Source organism: Copadichromis virginalis, linkage group LG3 (genome assembly GCF_057382275.1).
Source record: "Copadichromis virginalis isolate Kocher_CV1m ecotype Utaka linkage group LG3, C_Virginalis_male_GT1.1, whole genome shotgun sequence".
In the NCBI taxonomy this organism is placed as follows: domain Eukaryota; kingdom Metazoa; phylum Chordata; class Actinopteri; order Cichliformes; family Cichlidae; genus Copadichromis; species Copadichromis virginalis.
The window spans coordinates 44,391,591-44,412,643 of NC_140620.1; the positions used below are offsets into that span (position 1 = coordinate 44,391,591).

The following is a 21,053-nucleotide window of genomic DNA, read 5'->3' on the forward strand; positions in this document are numbered from 1 at the left end:
GCGGTATTATGTGGCATTATAACACTGCGGATGCAATGGGAACATATCAGGGTGGCATCTTACTCCAGGCCACCTAAATCGTGGTGTGTTTGTTTTTTATGAAAGGATTTGGCCCAGATTAACTCGTGTGGTCTGAAAATATGTGTGTTGCTGCAGCAAGCTGGAAAATTGATCGGCAACGAGTGCTGCAGGGCGTAACTGTGCAGGAGCCAAGTCTTAATAATCACTTTTTAGTCTTTTGATTTGCTCATTCACTTACAAACTTTCTCTTTTTTTTAATTTTCCATGAAATACATAATTCATAAACTTACATCTTCTGTATGAGAAAAATCTTTAACTTTGTTACAAAATTAAGAAAACTTTATAAAACTCACAGATTTGGTCAAACTTGCCGTACGAATGGACTGTTCCTTATTCACACCTAACTGTACATCACTGTAGGCTCTAGATAGATAGATAGATTTTCTATCTATCTATCTATCTATCTATCTATCTATCTATCTAAGTAAACTTTTTAAGGTTTTTTTTTTAAAATAAACAACTCTTTGGTTTAATAAAAAATCCTGCAATTTTTATATGCTTACTTGCGTTGTTTGCAATTGTTTTTTCTAATTCAGTGTTTTCATTTGATGGTAAATTAATTTCAGAATAATAAAACGAAAGAAAATAGGCTCAACACATAAGATATCTCTGTGAGCATTTTGAATATTCTCTTTTTGTTTCCTCTTTTTTTTCACATCTGTGCTGAAACTGAACAGAAAAAGTTGCTTATTCTTACCAGAAACAGGTCTTTACTCATCTCAGCGATTTGTAATATTTACTAATACTGTCTTATGCTGAAAGTGATTCATTCAAATATGAATTTGATAATATTCATTCATCGCTTAACTTCAGAACTTACAAAATCTGCATTACAGCTATTACAGGCATTTATTTATTTATATTTGGTGTCAAACACTGTTCAACTTTGTCTCTGGAAAGTGCTTTCTAAATAAACTTCTCTTCCTTGGTTACTTTCTGTAGCATATCAGTCTAAATTAAGACAATTTATTTGAAGGTTGACAGGCTTCTACAACTTTAAATTTTCTTCTAACTAATAAATCATTCAATTTATATAAATATTTTTTATATATTTAGGATTTGGATTTTTCAATGGAGAGTTGTTACAGAGCTTTTAATTAAACACCAAGAAGTTGTCATCTGTTTAAACACATTTCTGAGAGACAAAATGAGCTTCCTGACAGCTCTGCGGAATAACAGGGGGAATGAACACACAAGAAGGCACTAACAGAGACTGTAAAGCTTCTGCAGATTTTAAAATACTTTTAGCAGCACGTCAACACAGAGGTGATAAATGGTGATCATTATTCAGCTTATGGTCTCTGCTTTTAATATTAGGGATAGCAAAGGAAACACTAACCAGCTAATTTACTTAATGAGCAAGAAAAACAGACGATTCTTTTCTTCTTCTTTTTTTTGTGGTACATTAGTTAATTCGGTTCAAAATGTATAATCATAAGTTGGTTTAACTACTAAATTTACAATTCGTTCACTGTAAAGCAAATAGTGTGCCCCGGATTTCTCAGCTCTCCGTTATTGAACTTTATTTTTCTCCCTGCAGTGATAAAGTCCTGACAGTCTACTATAATCTTTAAATACGATCTAACGCTGAATAAATAATGCGAAACGACTCTTACAAAGTGAAAGGAAAAGTAGGAGTAGTTAATAAATAAATAAAGGATTATTAAAAATGCAATCTGGGCGTGTTTTGGTGTTATCTGTTGGGTTTTGTTGTTGTTTGTTTTGGGGTTTTTTGTGTTGCTGTTCCTGATACAAGTCAACACACATTTAAAACTGCAAATGTTACACGTTTTATTGCAAAATATGATCGTCGTAGAATAACCGTCTTCACAGTTTAACAGTCTTATAAAAGTGAAAACAAAAGATAAAAGTTGTTTTTTAAAAAAAACTAAACAATGATAAGGCCATATAAATACAAACCAAGTGTTGCTCCACAGGAAAAACAATGAACACACACAAACAGAAAGTATTATTGCAGGGTAGTAAGGCTGATGCAGCATCAGGAGTTTAACGTATGGTACATTCTTTCAGATGACATTACTGCGCAAAGGAAAACTGCTCCGAGGATTTGAACGCATGCACAATTCAAGATGATAAACTCTGTATATAAAATTTAATAATAATAATAATAATAATAATAATAATAATAATAATAATAATAATAGTGATAAACCAAAAAGTGGCGCATGCACGTTGAATTAGTTGATATGTTGACAACTCATTTAAAAAAAAAGTTAAAAATGAAAAAAGGATCAGACGTATCATGCAAAAAAAATTTGGGCTGACTGTAAGTCGGAGTGTCCACGCACCCAAGAGACAACTCAACAGTCTGCATCAAAGAGGCCAAAGTATTTGCCAGTGTTAGAGAAGTAAATGTAAGGCGCGGCGTTTGCTGTCGGGTACACGACAGGGAACGGTATGGGTAACAAACATCCGCCCAGCACGCTGCTGTCTTTGTAAAAAGTTGGTAATTGCACGTTTTTTCCTGCCTCTGTAAAGTGATCGGCGGCCAGCGGGCCCTCCATGTCCGTGGACAGCTGTCTCTTGAGCTTGTTGCGGCGGTTCTGGAACCAGATTTTCACCTGGGTCTCCGTGAGCTGCAGGGAGCTCGCGAGGCACGCTCTCTCCGAGCTGCTCAGATAGCGCTTCATGTCAAAAGTCGCCTCGAGTTGAAATATCTGTCGCTTGGAGAAGATGGTGCGCGTTTTCTTCTTTACCATGGCTTTGGAGTCCACAGTCTGCTGCTGCTGTTGTTGTTGTTGTTGGTGGTGCTGCTGCTGTGGCTCCTCAGCGCTGCACTCATTTTGCGGACAGGATCCAGCGGTGAGCGGCGGTGTGTTTCCCCCGCGCTGAACTCTGGGCTTCACTGTGAACGGAGCGACAAGATGTGCTTTGGTGCAGCGGTAAAGGCAAACGTAAAAACACCTGCGAACAAGCTCAGCAACATTCCAGTAAAGCAGACACAAACCGGCGTCCTGTAAGCGCTTCTGCATTTTCGCACAAATAATTTGAACTTTGAGCGTTTTTTAAAAAAAATATTTTGATCTTTATCGTTGTGCTTCTAAACAGATTAATTAGCCTAAAATTTCCCTTTAATTCTATGAAATTTACAGATATGGTATTTGGGTATATCCGTCAGAGTTACCTGTCTCCTCTGTCCTTCGGACGTCCCACACATCCTCACATCGCTCCTCCAAAACATTCTTACATCCACCGTCTTTCTGCCCGTTTGAACAGTCCAAATCTCCACTTTCTTGCGGCCTCAGGTTGAGGATGTTGTCAATTGTGAAGGTCAAACAAGTGCTCCGACTGGGGGCATCCTCTTTGCTCATATTCCCCGGCATTTCATTTGCTCCTCCGAGAAACCCGAAACACCGACGTCTCTGGACGCTCCGAGCACCATTGCTCCTCGGCTGCCACTAGAGCACAGAGGAGCCGGTGCGCAGTAAATCAACGACCCGGAAGACTGCGGTTTAGTAGCTTTTGATTGGCGAGGTTGAGGGGGCAGATGAGGGCGGGATGCAGATTTACGTCTGGCTGCCATATTGGAGGTTTGTGCGCTTTCTTGCAGCCTGCTTTCCCAGGAAGTGTGCAAAAACTAAGAGTTTGGAAACCTTACCAGTTGTTTTATTTATTTATTATTTATGTATTTATTTATTTTAGATACTAAATACTTTTAAAAGTATCTCTGTAAAGAACATTAACATGTCATTTTGACAGCATTTTAACTACTGGCAGCATGAGAATTATGTAACCCGACAATGGGTTAAGGGGGCGCATAACATAGCCAAGTTTAACACAATAAGCTGTTCTAATCTCGCCTCCAACATTGCATATCTCAGCTTAACCTCATTGTTCTTTTTTATTTTCTTTGAAAATGTTACTCACACTATCAAAAACTATTCATCTCATGTGATGCCCTCTTTTCTTTCTTAATTGCCCCTTGGGCATAAGTTGGGTTTTTTTTACATTTTGAAACCCACATACAACCTAAATTCCAAATAAAGATGCCAAATAAACAGCTGATGGCCAAGAAACAGGAAAGAAACCACGAAACGCCTTGTGCATAAAATTTTATTCACATGTGAACATAGAAGTGTACAAAACTCTGTATTAAAATCATCTTAAATTAACAACAAAAAACAAAAGTGTCAGTCAATCAGTGTTGCTAATAGCCTACCCCTGCTAACAGCTATCAAAAGTCACAATATCACAAACACCATACTGGCTTTTATTTCATAAATGAGCTACATTTTAGCACTCATAGGTCACGTGTGTGGGTTCAAATTTCAGAAAGAATTGAACAGTCTAAAGCCACGTGAGAAGATGAGTGTGATGGGAAACTCAGCAGTGCAAAGAAAAACTTTTTCTGTAGCATGTGAATATAAGTTGAAAGCATAAAGTATAGAAAAAAATATACAAAAATGAACTTTTGGTCCTGATTTTTGTCCTCAGATGATTTTTCTATGTGTAACCTGATTGTTTACAGTAATTTGTGTTTTCATTTCCAGATTTTTCTTATACATTTACAAATTAATGAATTCCCAAAGTATCTTTTTCTTTGTTTTAATTTTTTTTACATCGCTTTACACACCATAAACATATTGACTCTTCCAAGTACGTGGACCCCTATATTTTCCAGTGACAGAAATCATCGCAAAATAAAGCTTTAGTTGGAAACTGTGTGACTATGTGTGTGAAATGTCCTCAGTAAAGCACAAAGAAGGATGGTGGGCAGCTTGAATGGTCCAAAAATATCCATCACAATTTCCATATTTCTAGTAATACTAATTTATTCCTGGTAGTGCTAAATTTGGTACTAAATCTTAAAAAATGACCTTTGCTTACAATAAATTGATAAAGGTTCTGCTAATGATGAGGAAGTTTAATGCTGAAAGTAGACACGGGCACCTTGATCTAAATGTACTTCCAGAAAACATCCAAAGGAAACATTTCAACAGAGGATGACAATGCTCAGTGCACTGCAGGGATGAACTTTACTGAATATTCTAACGTGAACATTTTGCAGCATCATTATTTGATTCATGTGAGTCACAGGTATACGAGATCTCTTCCACTCTTTAAGTCACACCAGCCCGGTCATCTGTGGCGTTATGAATGACACCGGATGGGTGAAGTGGCCAGACAGCGGATAGTTAACAGAGTTAGAGAAGCCAACTACTGGATGTGACACGTGGGGCAGGTTTGTCAGTGTCAGCGGGGTAGTGACGCTCTCGCGATACAACACGGGAACTCTAACCACCCTCTGGGCGGCGTACGGTGCAGTGGTGCTGCTGGCTTCTATATCTGCCGTGATCTGTCGTTTCCACTTGTTCCTGCGATTTTGGAACCAGATCTTTACTTGGGTCTCGGTGAGCTGCAGCGACGCAGCCAGCCCAGCTCGCTCCGAGCTGCTCAGGTAACGCTTCAGGTCGAAGGTGGACTCCAGCTGGAACACCTGGCTTCGGCTGAACACAGTGCGCGTCTTCTTCTTTCGCACCACTGTGATGTCACCTGAGGCCAAGAAGAAGCAGTGTCTTCATTTAAAAGTTTCTTAGCACACATCGCAACAGTAAACATTTTATGTATATTTCTAGTGTTGCATTTACAGACCATGTAGCTGTTAATTGATCAAATTCATGCTAACAAGTCTCCAGGTGAATATCTCCAAATAGGCAGTACTGCTATGTAATACAACGAACTATGCGGTGCTATTAAGCAATTTGCAATATTTAAGCTAATTTAATGTTCATATAGCATTTAGATATAAAGTTTAATATTTGTATTTTAACCCGTTATGTAATGTCTCCATTCAGTTACTAAATGTATCATCCTTTGCTTTTATCTAATTTCTACAACAAAATAAAAATCAAATCAAATAAAACATGTTGCCCTCTTCTGCTGTAACTGGCAGAGCAGGGTATGGCCCTCAGACCCAAGAAATGCTAACTGCACCCCTGCTCTCTAATGCGAACTTTTGAAAACTTGGGTCACTGCTGCTGTCAATGCACCTTATCGGAAAGAAAATGCACCTAACCAAGAAGCTCTGCAAATGCTGCTTTTTTAAAATCGAAAAAATAAAATTCCGCTTGAGTGAGTGTGTACTAGAACGGCGCATGCGTGCTTATAGCAGAGCACAAGACTATTTGGGTTTTTTGTGTGTCTTTTTAATGAATTACGTGTACTTTGAGCTCACCTGTGTCACAGCTGTCCCCTAGAGAGACGCAAGAGGAGCGCGTGTCTTCCTCTTCCTTCTCATCTGTCAGACCGTCGCCTTCCTTCTCGGCCGGTTTGTCATTCTCCCCCGCCTTTCCCGTTAAAGTTGGGGAATCCCGTTCGCTGTTTAGCACGGGGTCTACGTGTTCGTGCGAGCGGCTGGTTTTGCAAAGAAGCCCTGCAAAGGATGTCGTGAAAAAAGAAAAAAAAAGTTACTTTAAATCATCCTACACACTGTCAGATTTGTGCACAGCGGGGAATTGCTCGCATTCATGCTGTCTGTCCTCTCCAAGATTATAAATACGCATCAGCTCTTCGCTGCGGGTCTATTTAAAGAACAAGAGGGAGATTGTTGTGAGATCGTTGTGTGGATGCCAAATGCTGTTGGCTTCTACACGGCTGATAATCGGAGAGTGAACCCTGACCATGCGTCATGTCCACTTTTGTCCCATTGAGACCCCAAAGCGAGATGCATAAATCATAAATGTTAGATGTGGGGGTTTGTGTGATGTTTGTTTATCAATAATAAAATGAGTTATATATTTTAACCCGACTCTTGTAAGCGACAAACAAGGAACAAATCGTCGAAACAAAAACGAACATTTGTTATTTTCAGTAACCTTTTCGATGGGACGAAAAGGACGGTCAGGAGCAAACTCACTTCTCGAGCAGCCATTCGCTGTGTTTGCAAATGTTCCGCTCCCGTCCGACCTGTCAGTGTCGCTCAGACGTCTCGTTTTCAGACCCGGACACATCCCCGGGTCGTGACCAGTAAGTTTGAAGCTCGGAGTCTCCGCTCGCTCCTCGGCTGAAGAACGTCTTCCCGTAGTTCCCAGCAAATTCTCAATGTAAAAAGATGAACCTCTCGATGGAGGACCGGATTTCAGTCGCGGTGTTTTATCATCCAGCATGATGACTTTATGACTCCGCCAGTTACAAAAAAAAACACCCTTTTAAAATCCACCACACGTAAATTTTTATACTGTCATTCCTGGGAAGGCGTCTTATCTCGGGCCAGACGAGTCTTCTGCGCGCAGACCATCCCGACGCAGTCCATGTGAGGACAGCCTGCTACAGTTACGAGAGATACACAAAGCAAATTCGTTTCGGGTTTGAGCTGAGGGCAAAAGGCGAATAGGAATTACTCCAGGAAATACCCGGACACGGTCTCGTAGTTTGTATGCTCTCGTGTGGGCTGTGCGATAGTCTGCCTTGAGGGACCGCAGAGATGCTGTATTTAGGTCAATTACGGAGCAAACCAAGGCAGAGATACGTTGTTGTCCTCAGGGCTGGAGATGGAGAAAGCTCCATGAAGAATGGCACAGTGCACAGTACCGCCTATTGGTTACTTTTGTCCATGCACACTTTATATTTACTATTCACAAAATAACTCTGTTACACTCAGGTTTCACTTTCTTGTCCATAATGACACAGCAAAGCAAACGTTTCCCACAGAAATGCTATTTTTATATTTCATTTCATTGGTTACTAACGTCCAGTTATTTGCCTTTAGATAAAACAGGGATAATAAACATAAATAAACCGTAGTAAAACATTTCTTTTTCTTCTTAAAATAGCAGAAAAACCCAAGACTAAGCATGATGTATAATGTATGGACACTGTTATAGGAGGAGTATGAATCAATTGTATCATTGTGCGCTAATGCTAATAAAAAGCAGATGCTGCTGATGTGGCATTCATGGCAAATCAACAACGTGCGTCAGTGGGAAAAAAAAAACTCTTACTGCGCTCAATTAACCGTGTACTTCAAGTGAAAAGTTTGGTTTATCTTAAATTAGATTGCTTGTTTAAATCAGTTCTCAGTAGGTTTGCGGGTCATTTCCCCTTTTAAAAATAAAAACAAAAGAAAAAAAACTGCTTTCCCCAAGACATCCTCATTCAAAACTTCAGCATCTATGGATACAAAAACGTTTGTCACAAAAAAAGACAAAGCACCTACTGGACACAAGAAGCAGCCTGCTTTTTTGAAAATTAATTTTGTGTGTGTTGTAACACCAGTGAGATGTGTAACCTTATAAAGTGTTGCTGGCAAGTTAGAAAGTTGTAATGAGACAAAGTTTTACAAGCCCATCTTTTAACCTCAGCTTAAGGTAAGCACAGGAAACATCCAGTCTTCAAAATATGGGTATAATGTAAAATCAACGTTTCAATGTCAAACTCAGTGAACCTTAAAAACTGAAGCAAAGTAACAATAAGAAAAACTGATTTCTGTATTTCTCAGTGCAGTTTGATCTGAAGTATAACTTCAGAGAACAATTTACATTTTGTAAAAAAGTGACATATTCTGCTTGCACTGGGTTAGAGTTTTGGTTACATTTGGGGCATTACTGGTGATGACTTTGATTGGTGGGCAACGCATTTTCCCATTTGGTTACATGAAAAACTGGGACTGTTGTGGAGGGCTGCACCAATACACTTATAATGAGAACAAATTAGTATTGAGCAGAATTGAGTTCAGCTTATTCATGCGGCCTTTGACAACAGTCCCAGTTTCCTGCCTCAGAGGGTTAAAAGTCAGATCAGTGAGTAGCTTTATATCAAGTTCAATAACAAGAGAACTTCAAACATGGCAAAAATTAGGATAAGGCAGAAGTATTTGACCACGGTTAAGAACTCTTTCCAAATCCTATGAACATTCGACTATTCAAGGAGAAATAATGTATCTTTTATTGAGAGAAGCCCTGCATCACCTTGGGTGCCCATAGATGGACTGGCTGTGTGCTGTAACTTAAAATGAGTTAATTAATGCTGAAAGTGGAAAATACTTAGTCAGCTATGAAACTATGAACAGCGGAGTCAAACACAGCCGTGTTTGGAGTTGTAATAGGATTTAAACACTGAGAAAAGCTTACTTTCATCTGTAAGTAGCCTTGAACTAATGCTCAGAACATTCCAGGCTGCAGGATTTTTTTCAGGCTGCGAGCCGATCAACTTTGTCATACTTACCCTTATTTTCTACATATTTTTGCATTTGAAAGAATCACATCAGAATACAGCATGTATTCAGAAACAGAAAGAAAGAATGTGAACATAGAAATGGAAACAAATCTTCAAATCTATGATCAGACTTTAGAGAAGAGAAGCAAAGAGCAACAAACACTTCTCAGAGAAAAGTGTGCAACACCCCCACCAACATTTTTAAATCTTCATAATACAGCCCACTACTTATGGTACAATTTCCCACATTTACCATGTAATGCTTTTGATTTTAGTACATCTATCTAAAATAAAATAAGTATCTAAAATACTTAGTGGTTCTTACTTAAACAAATATAAGTATTTTTCATTTAATAATGGGGTGTTTTTAAGGCCAGGACAAGCCATGTTTCCTGTTCTTACCTTGTAATTACACTTTTGCAATCGGGGGTGCTGGCTGCACTAGAGTATCCTTCTTTTTTGTGTAATAGAAGAGTACAGTGGCAAAGCGTATTCTCCAGCTATCACCCAAAAATGTATCTGAAAGGTACTCATTAAATTTAAAAAATATATTATTTATTTATTAATTCATTGATTTATTTGTGTCTCCTTCATTTAAATATACTGTGTAGGTAAACACCAATGGAAAAAATACAGTTTAATTTTATATATATGTCCTTTTTAAACTCCCAGTTATTATTTATTTGGTCCTTCTTACATTTTACATATCATCAGGAACTGATAAGTATATTTAGGGCAAAAGGTAAACCATAAATTCTGGTAAATGTTATGAAGTTGCATCTTAATTTGCACGAAGTATGAACTTAATTACCAATTTACAGTTTAAAAAATGTGATTAAATTAATGTAACAGAATGCCAGAAATGCATTTGGCTTTCTGTAAGGTGTGATGATGTTCATGTACTGCTTGCAGTTGTGATGGTAACATGTCAAATCTCACAATTTTGTTCACAGTTTGAAACTGTTGTTCTTAAATACATCTTAGTTTTAAAATGAAAAATGTCCAACAGTATGAAAACATTCATATTTCTTTGTTAATGGGAGGGTTTAAAACACCAGTATCCAACTTTTAGGATTTCAATCTCTATAAAATTCTGAAAATATATATATAAAAATATATATATTAATGAGGACTTTGTTTTTATAACATTTCATTTAAATAACCAAAACCCTCACAAATGTTGCCACCTTCTCATTCAAATGTTGCTGAATTGGATTCTGATTGGTCCACAGGAGCATGACATCATGAAGTTCTAATGAGGTCCAGCCCACTTCGAGCAGTGACAAAAACACAAGAAATGAGAAAGGAACCAACTGTGTGAAATAACGAAAACTTTTACAACAGTCACAGAAAATGTGACGCTCACGTGGGACCCATTCACGTCTACCAAGCTGGAAAGTTGTTTTCACTGTAACCAGTTGGTATGTTTTCCATTTCAATATCCTTTTAACCTCAAATATTCATTACTAATAAATAACATATTCAACAAATAAGAAGATTTTATGTACATTTAACAGAAACTACTTTTCTACTTATCTCCACCCTTTTCATGCATGAATTCATTTAGTTATTTATTTATGACATTTTACTTACTTTGCACTTGACAAATGAGTGACGAGATCTTATCCCTCGTCTTGTTTTCATGAGGACCCTTAATAGTGCGGCTTTGCCGTTCACATTAGGTAATTTAGAAAGATGCTGTTTCTATATGAACTTATAGGTCAGTAGTTCAAAAGCACACGTGGAGGCTTGTCAGAGAGCATAATCTGCCTTCATCCCATTGTTCTTGACCTCCTTCCTGAGCTATGAAAATATGGAGGGCCCAAGTAATTGTGCTGATGCTTGAGTCTACGGGAGGAGTCGACATATCTGGGTACCTCTGCAGTTTTTCCCCAACAATGATTCAGCCAGGTGCTTTTGGGCCAGCTTGAAAAATGACCCCTCGCTGGAACATTAACATAACACTTCCTGTCCTGTCTCGCCCTATTTTGAGGAACAGCACAGAGGTACGTTCAAGATCACTTAATTATGGCTGGCATAAGGTACAGATTATGCAATGAAGAACCCAACCTCTAGATTACATTCTGTACTAATGCAGATAAACAACTCCTTTTTCTGCTTCCTAAAGTAACATTTTGAATTCATTAATTTAAGATTGTGGAAATTTATTAGACTATTATTTGCAGTGTGAGAAGACACCCAAAAGATTTAATACTATAATTTAAAGATGTGTGATTTCATGTCCTGTACTAATAATTTTACAAAAGAAAACTGTTAACAATGAGGTTGACATATCAGAAGTATTGTGGTGAAGGGTCCCTATTTTGTAAACATATTTAACATAGCCTATGTTAATTAGCATTTCCTTCTTTCTGTCTGACAGCTTGTGGTGCCAATATTTTACAAGTCCATTGCTTTTTTTATATGAAGTCTTAAAAGTGACAAAAGCTGCCTGATAAATGTAGCCAAGTACAGAAAAAAATATAAGCTTAGCATTTATCTGGCGTGAAATATAAGCACCCAAATCCCCTTAAACTGCACTCAGGGGCTGCACTTTGCCACTTTTTCTCTCTCTTTTTTTTCAAACCAATGGCCTTTTGCTGCTTGAGCAAGTTTTCAATTAAACAATAAGAAATCCAGTCCTCAAGATTGCTTTGATTTCCCCAGCACAGCCTGTCCAGAAATAAATCATCATAAAGCGTATTCAGATGATATTCCAATCCTGTATCTGTACTGCTAGTTACGTTTGTCTTTCAGTATACATCATCAGAATCAGTGCATTAATAGTCTGCTGCTGGGGGATCCTCCACATCATTATTTCTGGCACTGTAATGGGCCACTGTGTCAATGCAAACTGTTGAGGTCAAAGCCATGGCCCAGAATGCAGGAGTGTATATGAGGTCAGTAAGGTCCAGACATCTTAGGTCGGTCTTAAAAGAGCCAGTCAACCAGAAGGCCCCTTTATGCCACAATGAGCGTAGAGTTATTGACGACGTTGTCTGGTCTTTCAGGCTCTCCTGCAGCAATCGCCGTCGACTGTTGATTTATTTCACCTTCGTTTTTTCATCTTTCTTTCTTTTCAAGAACCAAATTTCTACCAATCAGATGAGATTTAAAGCATGCCGTTTCTCTGGCAGTTTGTGTCAAATGGGTCAGCGCTGGGCCCTGCATGAAAACAGACTTCCAGGCTCCCGCTGTCACTTATCAGAAATGCTTCCTAATCTGCGTTTTATACCTGTTCAGAAACTCCAAAAAGAACACTCCAGATTACAACCATCGAAACTGACGCATACTTCTCCTGCTTAATCCCTATTAGCCTTCACCTCACTGCACCCTGAGCCCGATTCATTGGAACGAACCAAAAGGCATTCTGGGAGTTGTTTGTTTTATTGCAAAAGCTTTTACGCTCTCACAAAAAAATCTGTTAGGAAAAATGAGTTTGCTGTCTTTAGTTTTGCTTGTTTGAATTTTACTTGGCAGAAGCCTGAAAGCAAAACAAATCCAAGACTCGGTAGAAATAAACTAGTGATGCCTGTTTGTTTAACCCTTGGACGGCAAATTAACCCCTGTTAGAGCCAGCTTGTCAGTTCAGCACAAAGGAGCGAAACGCTTGATATTTTAAGCACATTGTGGGCTATTGCCACATATCCCCACCCATCAGTGCAAATATAAACACATAAAACCTTCAGAAAAAATGCCCATCAAGACTGTCTGAGAGGTTTGTTTGTGCTCAGACATGACACATTCAGGGACTATCCACACATTTCCTGCGCAACATAAAGTAACCTAAGATAAATTCAGCCACTGGAGACGTGTTTCATCCCTCTGGGCTGGGGTGAAAATCAACCGAGCACTTCTTGTGGAGTACAAGTATATCAGCTGATGGGCCATTAGATCAATGAGAAAACATCAGCTTAACTGTAACACCACTAATGTCTTTAGCTGTAATAAGACATGTTTACGCCAGTGGTTTATACCTGATTAGTAAATGTTTATATCTTTATCTTCAGTGTTAGTAATAAAGTAATAAAGTACAAATACTTTTTTTAAACTGTAATAAAATTTTCAAGTATCCTGTGCTATAATTGAATATTTATTTTTTTCTCACAAATTTTTACTTTTATTCCTGAATATTTTAAAACAAACGTTTTTAGGTTCTACATCTTGCGTTTCAAAGAAAGGCTCATCGTTTTGATTATTTCACATCACTGTGCACCTTCCACTCATCAAACTGGTTTGAACTTACACAGAGAGAACAACAACATAAAAAACACATAAAAACAATCCCTAATAATCCTATTGATGCATTCTCAATCATCCAAGAAAGTGAATCCCTAATAATCTTACGTGATGAGAGGACATAGACAAAAAGCTGTAATTATGCATCATTTAAACCACTATGCATTGTGATGCTAGCTGAAGCTACAGCTGCTATATTTCTCAGGGAGAGAAAAGAACAAGAGCTAACTTCAGCTTGGAGAAAGATGTAAGAAAGACAAGAGACGGTAGAAGAAGAAGAAGGCGTATTTTTAAATGTAAGGACCGTTAGATTTAACTTTCTAGTTTGATAAATTTAAAGCTACCTGCTCCATAATACACTATAATGGACTGGTGCAGAGTGGCCGTGGTGTTCATGGTCAGTGTGAGGTTACATCAAGGGTAGCAGACATCGATTTAAATTTAAGCTGATTAGCTTCGCTCACTGAAGTCCACCTTTGTACCACCCATGATAGCTCATGTAACATCTGCTATCCTGTTGAAAACAGCTAGCTAAATCCACAAGGAGCAGCAGCACAGCTCGTCTCATCACAGCTTGTACACAAAATCTGTTGGAGCTCACAACAGAAATGTGTGAGGCTTGTTTCTAAGTGCTTCTTATTCCTCACACTGCACCAGTTGTAACCCATCTTAGATTTCCTCCACCCCCGATTCCTATTTAAAAGCCCTGACTGTGCAATTTCATGTTTTTGGGTGGGAAAGCAGAATCACCAGTGTAGAAAGGTAGAGCTAATATTTTTATTCCCTTTTGTTTTTCTTTGCTTGTGTTCTATGTAACAGATGTTCAAGCTTTGTGATTTAACTAAAATTAGAATTTCGGTTGAAATAAAATTTACTTTCCCTTTTAATAATATTGTTTTTATTATTATAATAATATGGAAAGTTCTGGTTCAGTTAACTTGGCATAAAATCGCTTGTAGAAGATTTTGTTTTTCATGTATATGCTTTGGAAACACTCCAGAAGGTAAATTTCCTCCACTTTTTATTTTTACTTGAGTAAAAATGTAGAATCACAACTTTTTTACACAAGTATCTGTACTTCTACTTAAGTAGAAACAAATTCAAATCCCCACTGACTTGGTTGCACCAGTGTGTTGAAACAGAGCCTGTGTTTGGCACACTTAACTGAGTGGTGATGATGGACCTTTCTGGGAGGCTGAGTAATTTAGAAAGTAGGTTACTACTGCTCAGTCTGAGCTTTTATTGGAGGAGACAGTATGTGATGTCAGTGCAGGCTCATCCATACACAGCCTGATTTAGGCACTCTGTTTGAAAATAGATGTTGACAGTTTCCTGACACTTGGTACTTATCTTTGTTTCATAAAAATCGCGGAAGTGGAGAAAAAAGTGCAAAAATGAGCGAATAACGCATTAACCTTAAGAAAAACCATAAGAAAAATAAAATATAAATAGAATAAAAAAAGACTGTGTTTAGTTTTTCATAGTTAGGAAATCGGTAAAACGCATAAAAGGGACCTGTAAAGTTTTACGAAGACAGAAAATTAAATCGTCCTCTGTTTCCTGAAAAGGACAATCAAGGAAGACTTGTTGAAAACGCTCAAATATAAATACTTTTAAAAGGATCCTGAAAATAGAGCTTTCTGTCCATGCTTGTGTGCCCTTTTTGAGCAGTGCCCTGGTTGCACTCGATGTGACCCTGGGGTCTGAGCTTTGTTTTCACATGCAAACTTTAATAAATCTGTTATAAAAGCAAGGGGAAAAAACCCGAAGATGAAAACCTTCAAACAGAGAAATCGCGTGAGAAAGACGCTGAGCGCGCTCAAGGTAGCAGCTGACTGCCGTGGAGAGTGCACTGCCCCCCGAGGTCAAAGCACTTCTGTCATATTAGCTTATACACAGGGTCCATATTTTTCAATAAATCATGGCCCTGAAGGATAGCTGGGAGTGCTCAGGCTATTAGAGCTGCAGTCAGTGCTGCCTGCCGGGGATCCCTAAACCACACACCGCGGAATTACACCTAATGAGGAAGCTTACTGTGAGTGCCCGATTTTAATAGAACTATGAACTTTTATTAAAATGTTCAAATGTTTCCAGTGATTTTATGGCTTTTTCATGTAATGCAAATTAAAATGAATTTAAATCACGATCATTAAAAGAGCAAACTGACAGAGATGACAGTATTTGGATAGGTAGTTATACAGTTATAACGGAAAACACTAGTTATAGACATATCCTACAAACTTTAAAGTAAATAAATAAATAAATACATAAAAAAAAATAATAATAATAGTTTATTTTTTTCCCTTTCAAAATAAATAAAGTAGCAATTCAAGTCCACTGTCTGTTTCTCTAAAATTGGGGTCGAGCTAGGTCTCCTCGCAGTCTGACGGACGTCTGATTAAACATACATGCCGAGGGGCACAGCAAGAAAAACCAGAAGCGGTATGAAAGATGAAAGAAGTCCATAATGCGTGTCTACAGGACAGATTTCCACAGAAAGTCTCGTTTTTGCTCCTCTTATCACGCAAGTCCTCTTGGTGACCTCACTGCTGCTGCCCGGGGAATCAAACCCACAACCTGGACTCCAGTCACCGCCCAAACATGACGACGGAGGCTAATTTATTTATTTTATTTCTCTGTTTTTGGTTAGTAAGAGGGTTTTTTTCCTCCGCAAAAAAACTAATTTATCAGTGTAACACTCACAGTGTCATCAAGGCCCAACAAACAACAAGTTGAACTGAGGAGCAAAGAAGCAAAGAGCAGAGGTGGCAGAATTTAACCATTTACAAACGCTGATTACTTTTAGGTTTGATTTGTCCTGCAAGAGTTTGCGTGTCTTAAATGTTTGTGTGTTGGCCTTTGCGTGACCCTACAGGTTATAAGGCCAGCATCAAACTGCCACATATATAAAAATAATAATAATAATAATTTGATTTGTTCCATGGGAAAGATTTTTATTTTTATGTACCGTTTATTGTTCAAGTCACTCAGACGCAAAATTACAAGTGAAGTGAAGCAGAGCAGGTCAGCATTTTTACACAATACAGCACAGCACTTACTAATTTCACTGTAGTGAACAGTGAGCAGCGGATTGGTTTGTAGACTCTGATTGGCTAAACTGGAAACATTGTAGCTGAAAAAGCAACACACAATCTCTTTGATCCTAGAAAATAAATTATTAAATAAATATTCACAAGTACTCGAAAGGGGAGATTTTTAATTTGACAAGAACAACATTAAGATTTTTTTAAGACTTACAAAAATAATAGGTGATATGAAATCCGTGAGGAAAAAAGAAAGTAATATAAAATAAACAAAAGAAAAACAAAGAAACTAGCAAGCAAATAATAATAATGATAATAATAATAATAATAATAATAATAATTTATGTACCTTTTGAAACAAGACAAACACACCGACAAAAGAATCGAGATCAGACTTTTTATTTATTTACATTATTGGGCTTTTCTGCATTTTTTGCCTCGTATTTTATGTGTTTCTGTTAGTTTTATACGGAACAATTTACCCTAATTTATTCCCCCCACAAACAGAAACACACACACACAAAAAAAAACCAAACAAAGCCCCCAATGCTTTTCTCCAGTCTTATCTTAAATACTGATTTTATAGTACTATGTAGAAAGAATATAATTGCACATAAATTAAAATAATAATTATTATTATAATAAAACTACAAGGAATCTGAAATCCTCTTCTAGTTCACTTTAAAATTTAAAATAAATGTTTAAACTTGTGGTTAATATTTTTTGGACCGCTCAGAGAGACGTGGGCGTTTCTAATGCTCCCTCACACCGTCAGCGCTCAACACCAGGTTGTGAAGAAAAGCTGTGAGCACATCAGTGTTTCATGTTGTTTGAATGAATTCCCAACATATTTGACAGATGGGAAAATTATTATGAATCTCATCGACAGTCCAACTGTGTTTTTAAAGGTTTTTCAGAACTTGTTTTTCTGTCCCCACAAACACAGCAAACAGACCAAGTCGCAAAGTTAATCGCAGCTGAACAAAAGCGCTTATTTAGCATGTGTTCATGTGTTCCTCCTTACAGAAATCGATGAGGCCAACACCTTCACTTTGGGAATCTGTGCTAATAATTTGGATTCTGGGACATGAAAGAAATGGGCTAATTTGAGGCTGTTTCAGAGGGAGTTAGCGAGGGAGGTTGCTACACCGCCTGGAGCCTTCTCAAGGCTGGGAGGCCGAAATCTTACTGTAATCTGCTGTTTCGGGTTATTCCGCAGTGCAGTGGGAAAAGAAAAGAGACGCCTTCAGCAGAAAGCTATTCTGGTTTGTGTCACTTCACGAGTTGAAGGGAAACAGAAAATCCTGATCACGCAACCCGAACCTTGCTTGGCTGCAGAGTTCAGTTTGACTAGTGTAAGTGGTGTCAGCACAGTGAGTGCTGATTGTAATGAAAAAGGTGTGTGTGTGGGGGGGGGGGGGGGGGCAAAGAAACACAACTATATCTCAAAAGCTTTCATTGAAACAAACAGATAAGTAACTGTCCAAGCATCGTATTACACTGCACTAAACAACGAAACAAGTGGGGGGAAAGTGCAATAAAGAAACGATTGCATTGTTGTCTTCTTGACAGTACCGCTGTCTGCCGGATGAGGGCAGTAAAGCTCAGTGTGACGTGAATGTGGGAAAACAATTAGATTATAAAATACAAATTAGATTATAAAATAAGGATAATAGAAGAGAGCGATTGAAATTCTCAATGTTTATTGTTTATCTTTCTTTTTCTCAAATAAAATTTGAATGCGCTCTAAATTTTACTACTCAATCCTTTTTTTTTAAACCGACACATGATAGGAACTGCACGTGTGAAAAAATAAAGGGGAAAAAAGCAACATGTGCTGCTTGAGCAGCTTTTTGGTACAGACTGCCCGAGCTGATTGGATGACCAGCATTTTTCTCAAAGAGATGTTGGCGTTTTAGTGAAGATGGGGGGAAAGCAACTTCTAACATCCAGTCCAGTCAGAGATCATGTCATATGATTTACATCCATCAGAGAACCCTGTGGATGGGTTAATGAGCGATCAGGATAGGATAGATTTTCCTTTTGCAGTTAGGCTGACCTCAGCTGTCTGTCTTTCATGCTCAGTTATTTCATTTCAATACATTTAGAGATCTATTTAAAGGACAAAGATGCTGCTCGTGATCTTTACAGCAAAGATCAATCTCCAAGCAGAGTGCAGGACAGTACTCCACCGATTCATCCAGACGATGAGCCGAGTTCAGGTTTGTAATACCAGTCTTATGTCGCAAGATGGCAGTGTGACACTTACTAAGTCACAGCTCCTGGTCAAACTGCATAATGTTTAAAATATGTTACTGCTAAACTATAATGAGAAACTATTTTAAATTGAGAGGCTGTGCACACACAGTCTTTTATTATTACTTGACTGACTATCCAATCAGCTTTTGTATTACTACAGTCTGAAGGCGTGTGTGTTAGACTGGCTGTAGGTGTGAATGGTTGTGTTATCCCGGGGTAGCGTGTATCCAGGCTATCACAGAGAGACAGACAGCATCGAAAGCTCATGAAGAGGTAAGAAAATCGATGGATGGGGTTTTCACTACTGAGCAATACCAGTCTGTTTCTGCTCTTATTTCAACAAATGACATACTTTAAATGCTGTAACATAAAATTTTTAGCGATGCCAGTTATGGCAATTGTGCATATTTAGGCAAAAACGTATTAAGTGCTTGTTTATAAAAGAAAAAAACCTTGACTTTTGGAACACAATTTAAAGGTGGAACATAAACGAAACAGCACGTTGGTGACTAGACTAACTTTTTCTTGCTGTGCCCCTCGGCAGACTAACATCCATAATAAATGCACAGTGAGAGAGAGGTCAGTGATTGGCTTTTGAAAAATTTGGAAGTGGTGTTTAAACTTGGATTAGCATAGATTCACTCTTTATTACGGCATTAAAATACAAAGTAAATAATTAAAACACATGTAGGATTTTTATTTTAACTACAGTTCATAAAGCAACAAGAAGATCTAAAGGTGTTTAAATGTGTGATTAACACAGCAGCACAATAAATTTAGTGAAATGTAAAATATTTTATTCAGAATGAGAAAGCAACAAAGGACTTCCTTCTATAAATTTTAAACCTATGACCCTGTATTCCACCATTAGCATGCACAGTTCTATATTTAGGTCTGTACTTACATCTGGATGTGGGTCATTTCTTATGTGCTGAGATAAGAAATGACCCACTGAGAGGCTTTAAAGCCCCGCTGCCATCCAAGAGTCAATCAGTGGGAAGCTCCGTAATGGTTCATTTACTAGAAGATGATGGGGGAGCCTCATCGCTCACAATGTTTGTCTGAGCCACCAAAGTAACATTATCATCTGTTACCTGAGACCGCTGTGCCTGTGTGTGGCAAATGTGATCCAGGTGTATTGCATGAGACAGGACAAATGCTCAGATAATCTTCTCAATCTCCTAATGGTGAACATGGTAACAGGGACTTTCAGGTGTCTTTTTTGGAAGTCAGTCTGCAAACTGCAGAGGATAGATTGTTGCTATGTAGCATTTACAGGGAATGAGCACTGCTGAGTTAAGATCATTGCCTTTAATATATTATACAGGATGTAAATCACCAAGGTTCTTTTTTGTTATCACATTTTAAATCATTATTTCAGAAAGTAAATTGCTTTAGAGTTGGAGATTTTGGAGTCTCATATCTGAATAATCCATCACTTGACATCTTGAACCGGTGAGAGTTACCCAGCTGCTCCGTGGCACAATAAAGTGAGCTCTCACTGAAATCACCAGGCAAAGGCAAATAGAGCAGTTTGAACGCCTTTTTTCCTCAGCTGAATCACAAGTACCTGGGCTAAAAATTAAGACGAACATGAGCCTGCAGGGCCGTCTGGAGGAAAGGAGAGCGAATGTCTGACACCGAGGCTGTGTTTAGGCTGCTGTGCATGATGTGCAGCTTAATTCATTACAAGGAGACAGAGAGCTCCTTCGCATGCACGCAGCCCATCTTTTGTCTCCGCAGCCTATCAAATCAAACTAGAAAGTGCATTTTCTGAAGAAACTGCAGTGTGAATGCTTGAATCTGAATGTATGCATTGAAATGAAATAATTACTGAATTTAAGTTAAAAATTTTGAATGAGATAAAAAAAAAAACCCCGAATTTAACCTGAAAACAAAAGTGCTGAACTGCTAAAAGCTGAAGGTTACACAGAAGAAGAAGTTGGAAAAAAGCTGAAAATGTTTTAATTGTAAATTAGAAAAACCTAAGAAATGAGAAAAGAACATTTAGAGTCAGAAAACATCTGAAAGAATATTAAAAGGTCATATTCTTTGAATCACTGAATGACTAAAATGTGATCCCTCCACTTGGACCCACACAGTTTAAAAAGTTTACATCTCTGAGCTTTGAAAGACAAGATGTTGGAAAAAGAACAACGATGGCGACGTTTTGAGGGTAAAATGATGGCTTTAACACTGTGGACACAGCAGCAGTTGAAAGAGAAGTGCTTAAGATGAATCTTGGTACAGTGGCAG

At 38.1% G+C, this 21,053-nt stretch overlaps 2 protein-coding genes across 2 annotated transcripts; both read right to left on the reverse strand.

Annotated features, from left to right (window-relative positions):
• Positions 1-1,989: 1,989 nt before the first annotated feature.
• On the reverse strand, positions 1,990-3,484 carry LOC146714946 (uncharacterized). Its single transcript, XM_085452767.1, has 2 exons — positions 3,214-3,484; positions 1,990-2,949 (listed from the first exon to the last, which is right to left on the reverse strand). The coding sequence occupies exons 1-2, from the start codon at positions 3,423-3,425 to the stop codon at positions 2,403-2,405; spliced, it is 759 nt and encodes a 252-aa protein (XP_085308893.1). The 5' UTR covers positions 3,426-3,484; the 3' UTR covers positions 1,990-2,402.
• Positions 3,485-4,137: 653 nt separating this feature from the next.
• On the reverse strand, positions 4,138-7,480 carry LOC146714947 (homeobox protein HMX3-like). The gene is made up of 3 exons (XM_085452768.1): positions 6,959-7,480; positions 6,278-6,475; positions 4,138-5,595 (listed from the first exon to the last, which is right to left on the reverse strand). Exons 1-3 carry the CDS (start codon positions 7,206-7,208, stop codon positions 5,168-5,170), a joined length of 876 nt encoding a protein of 291 aa, XP_085308894.1. The 5' UTR covers positions 7,209-7,480; the 3' UTR covers positions 4,138-5,167.
• Between the last annotated feature and the right edge of the window lie 13,573 nt (positions 7,481-21,053).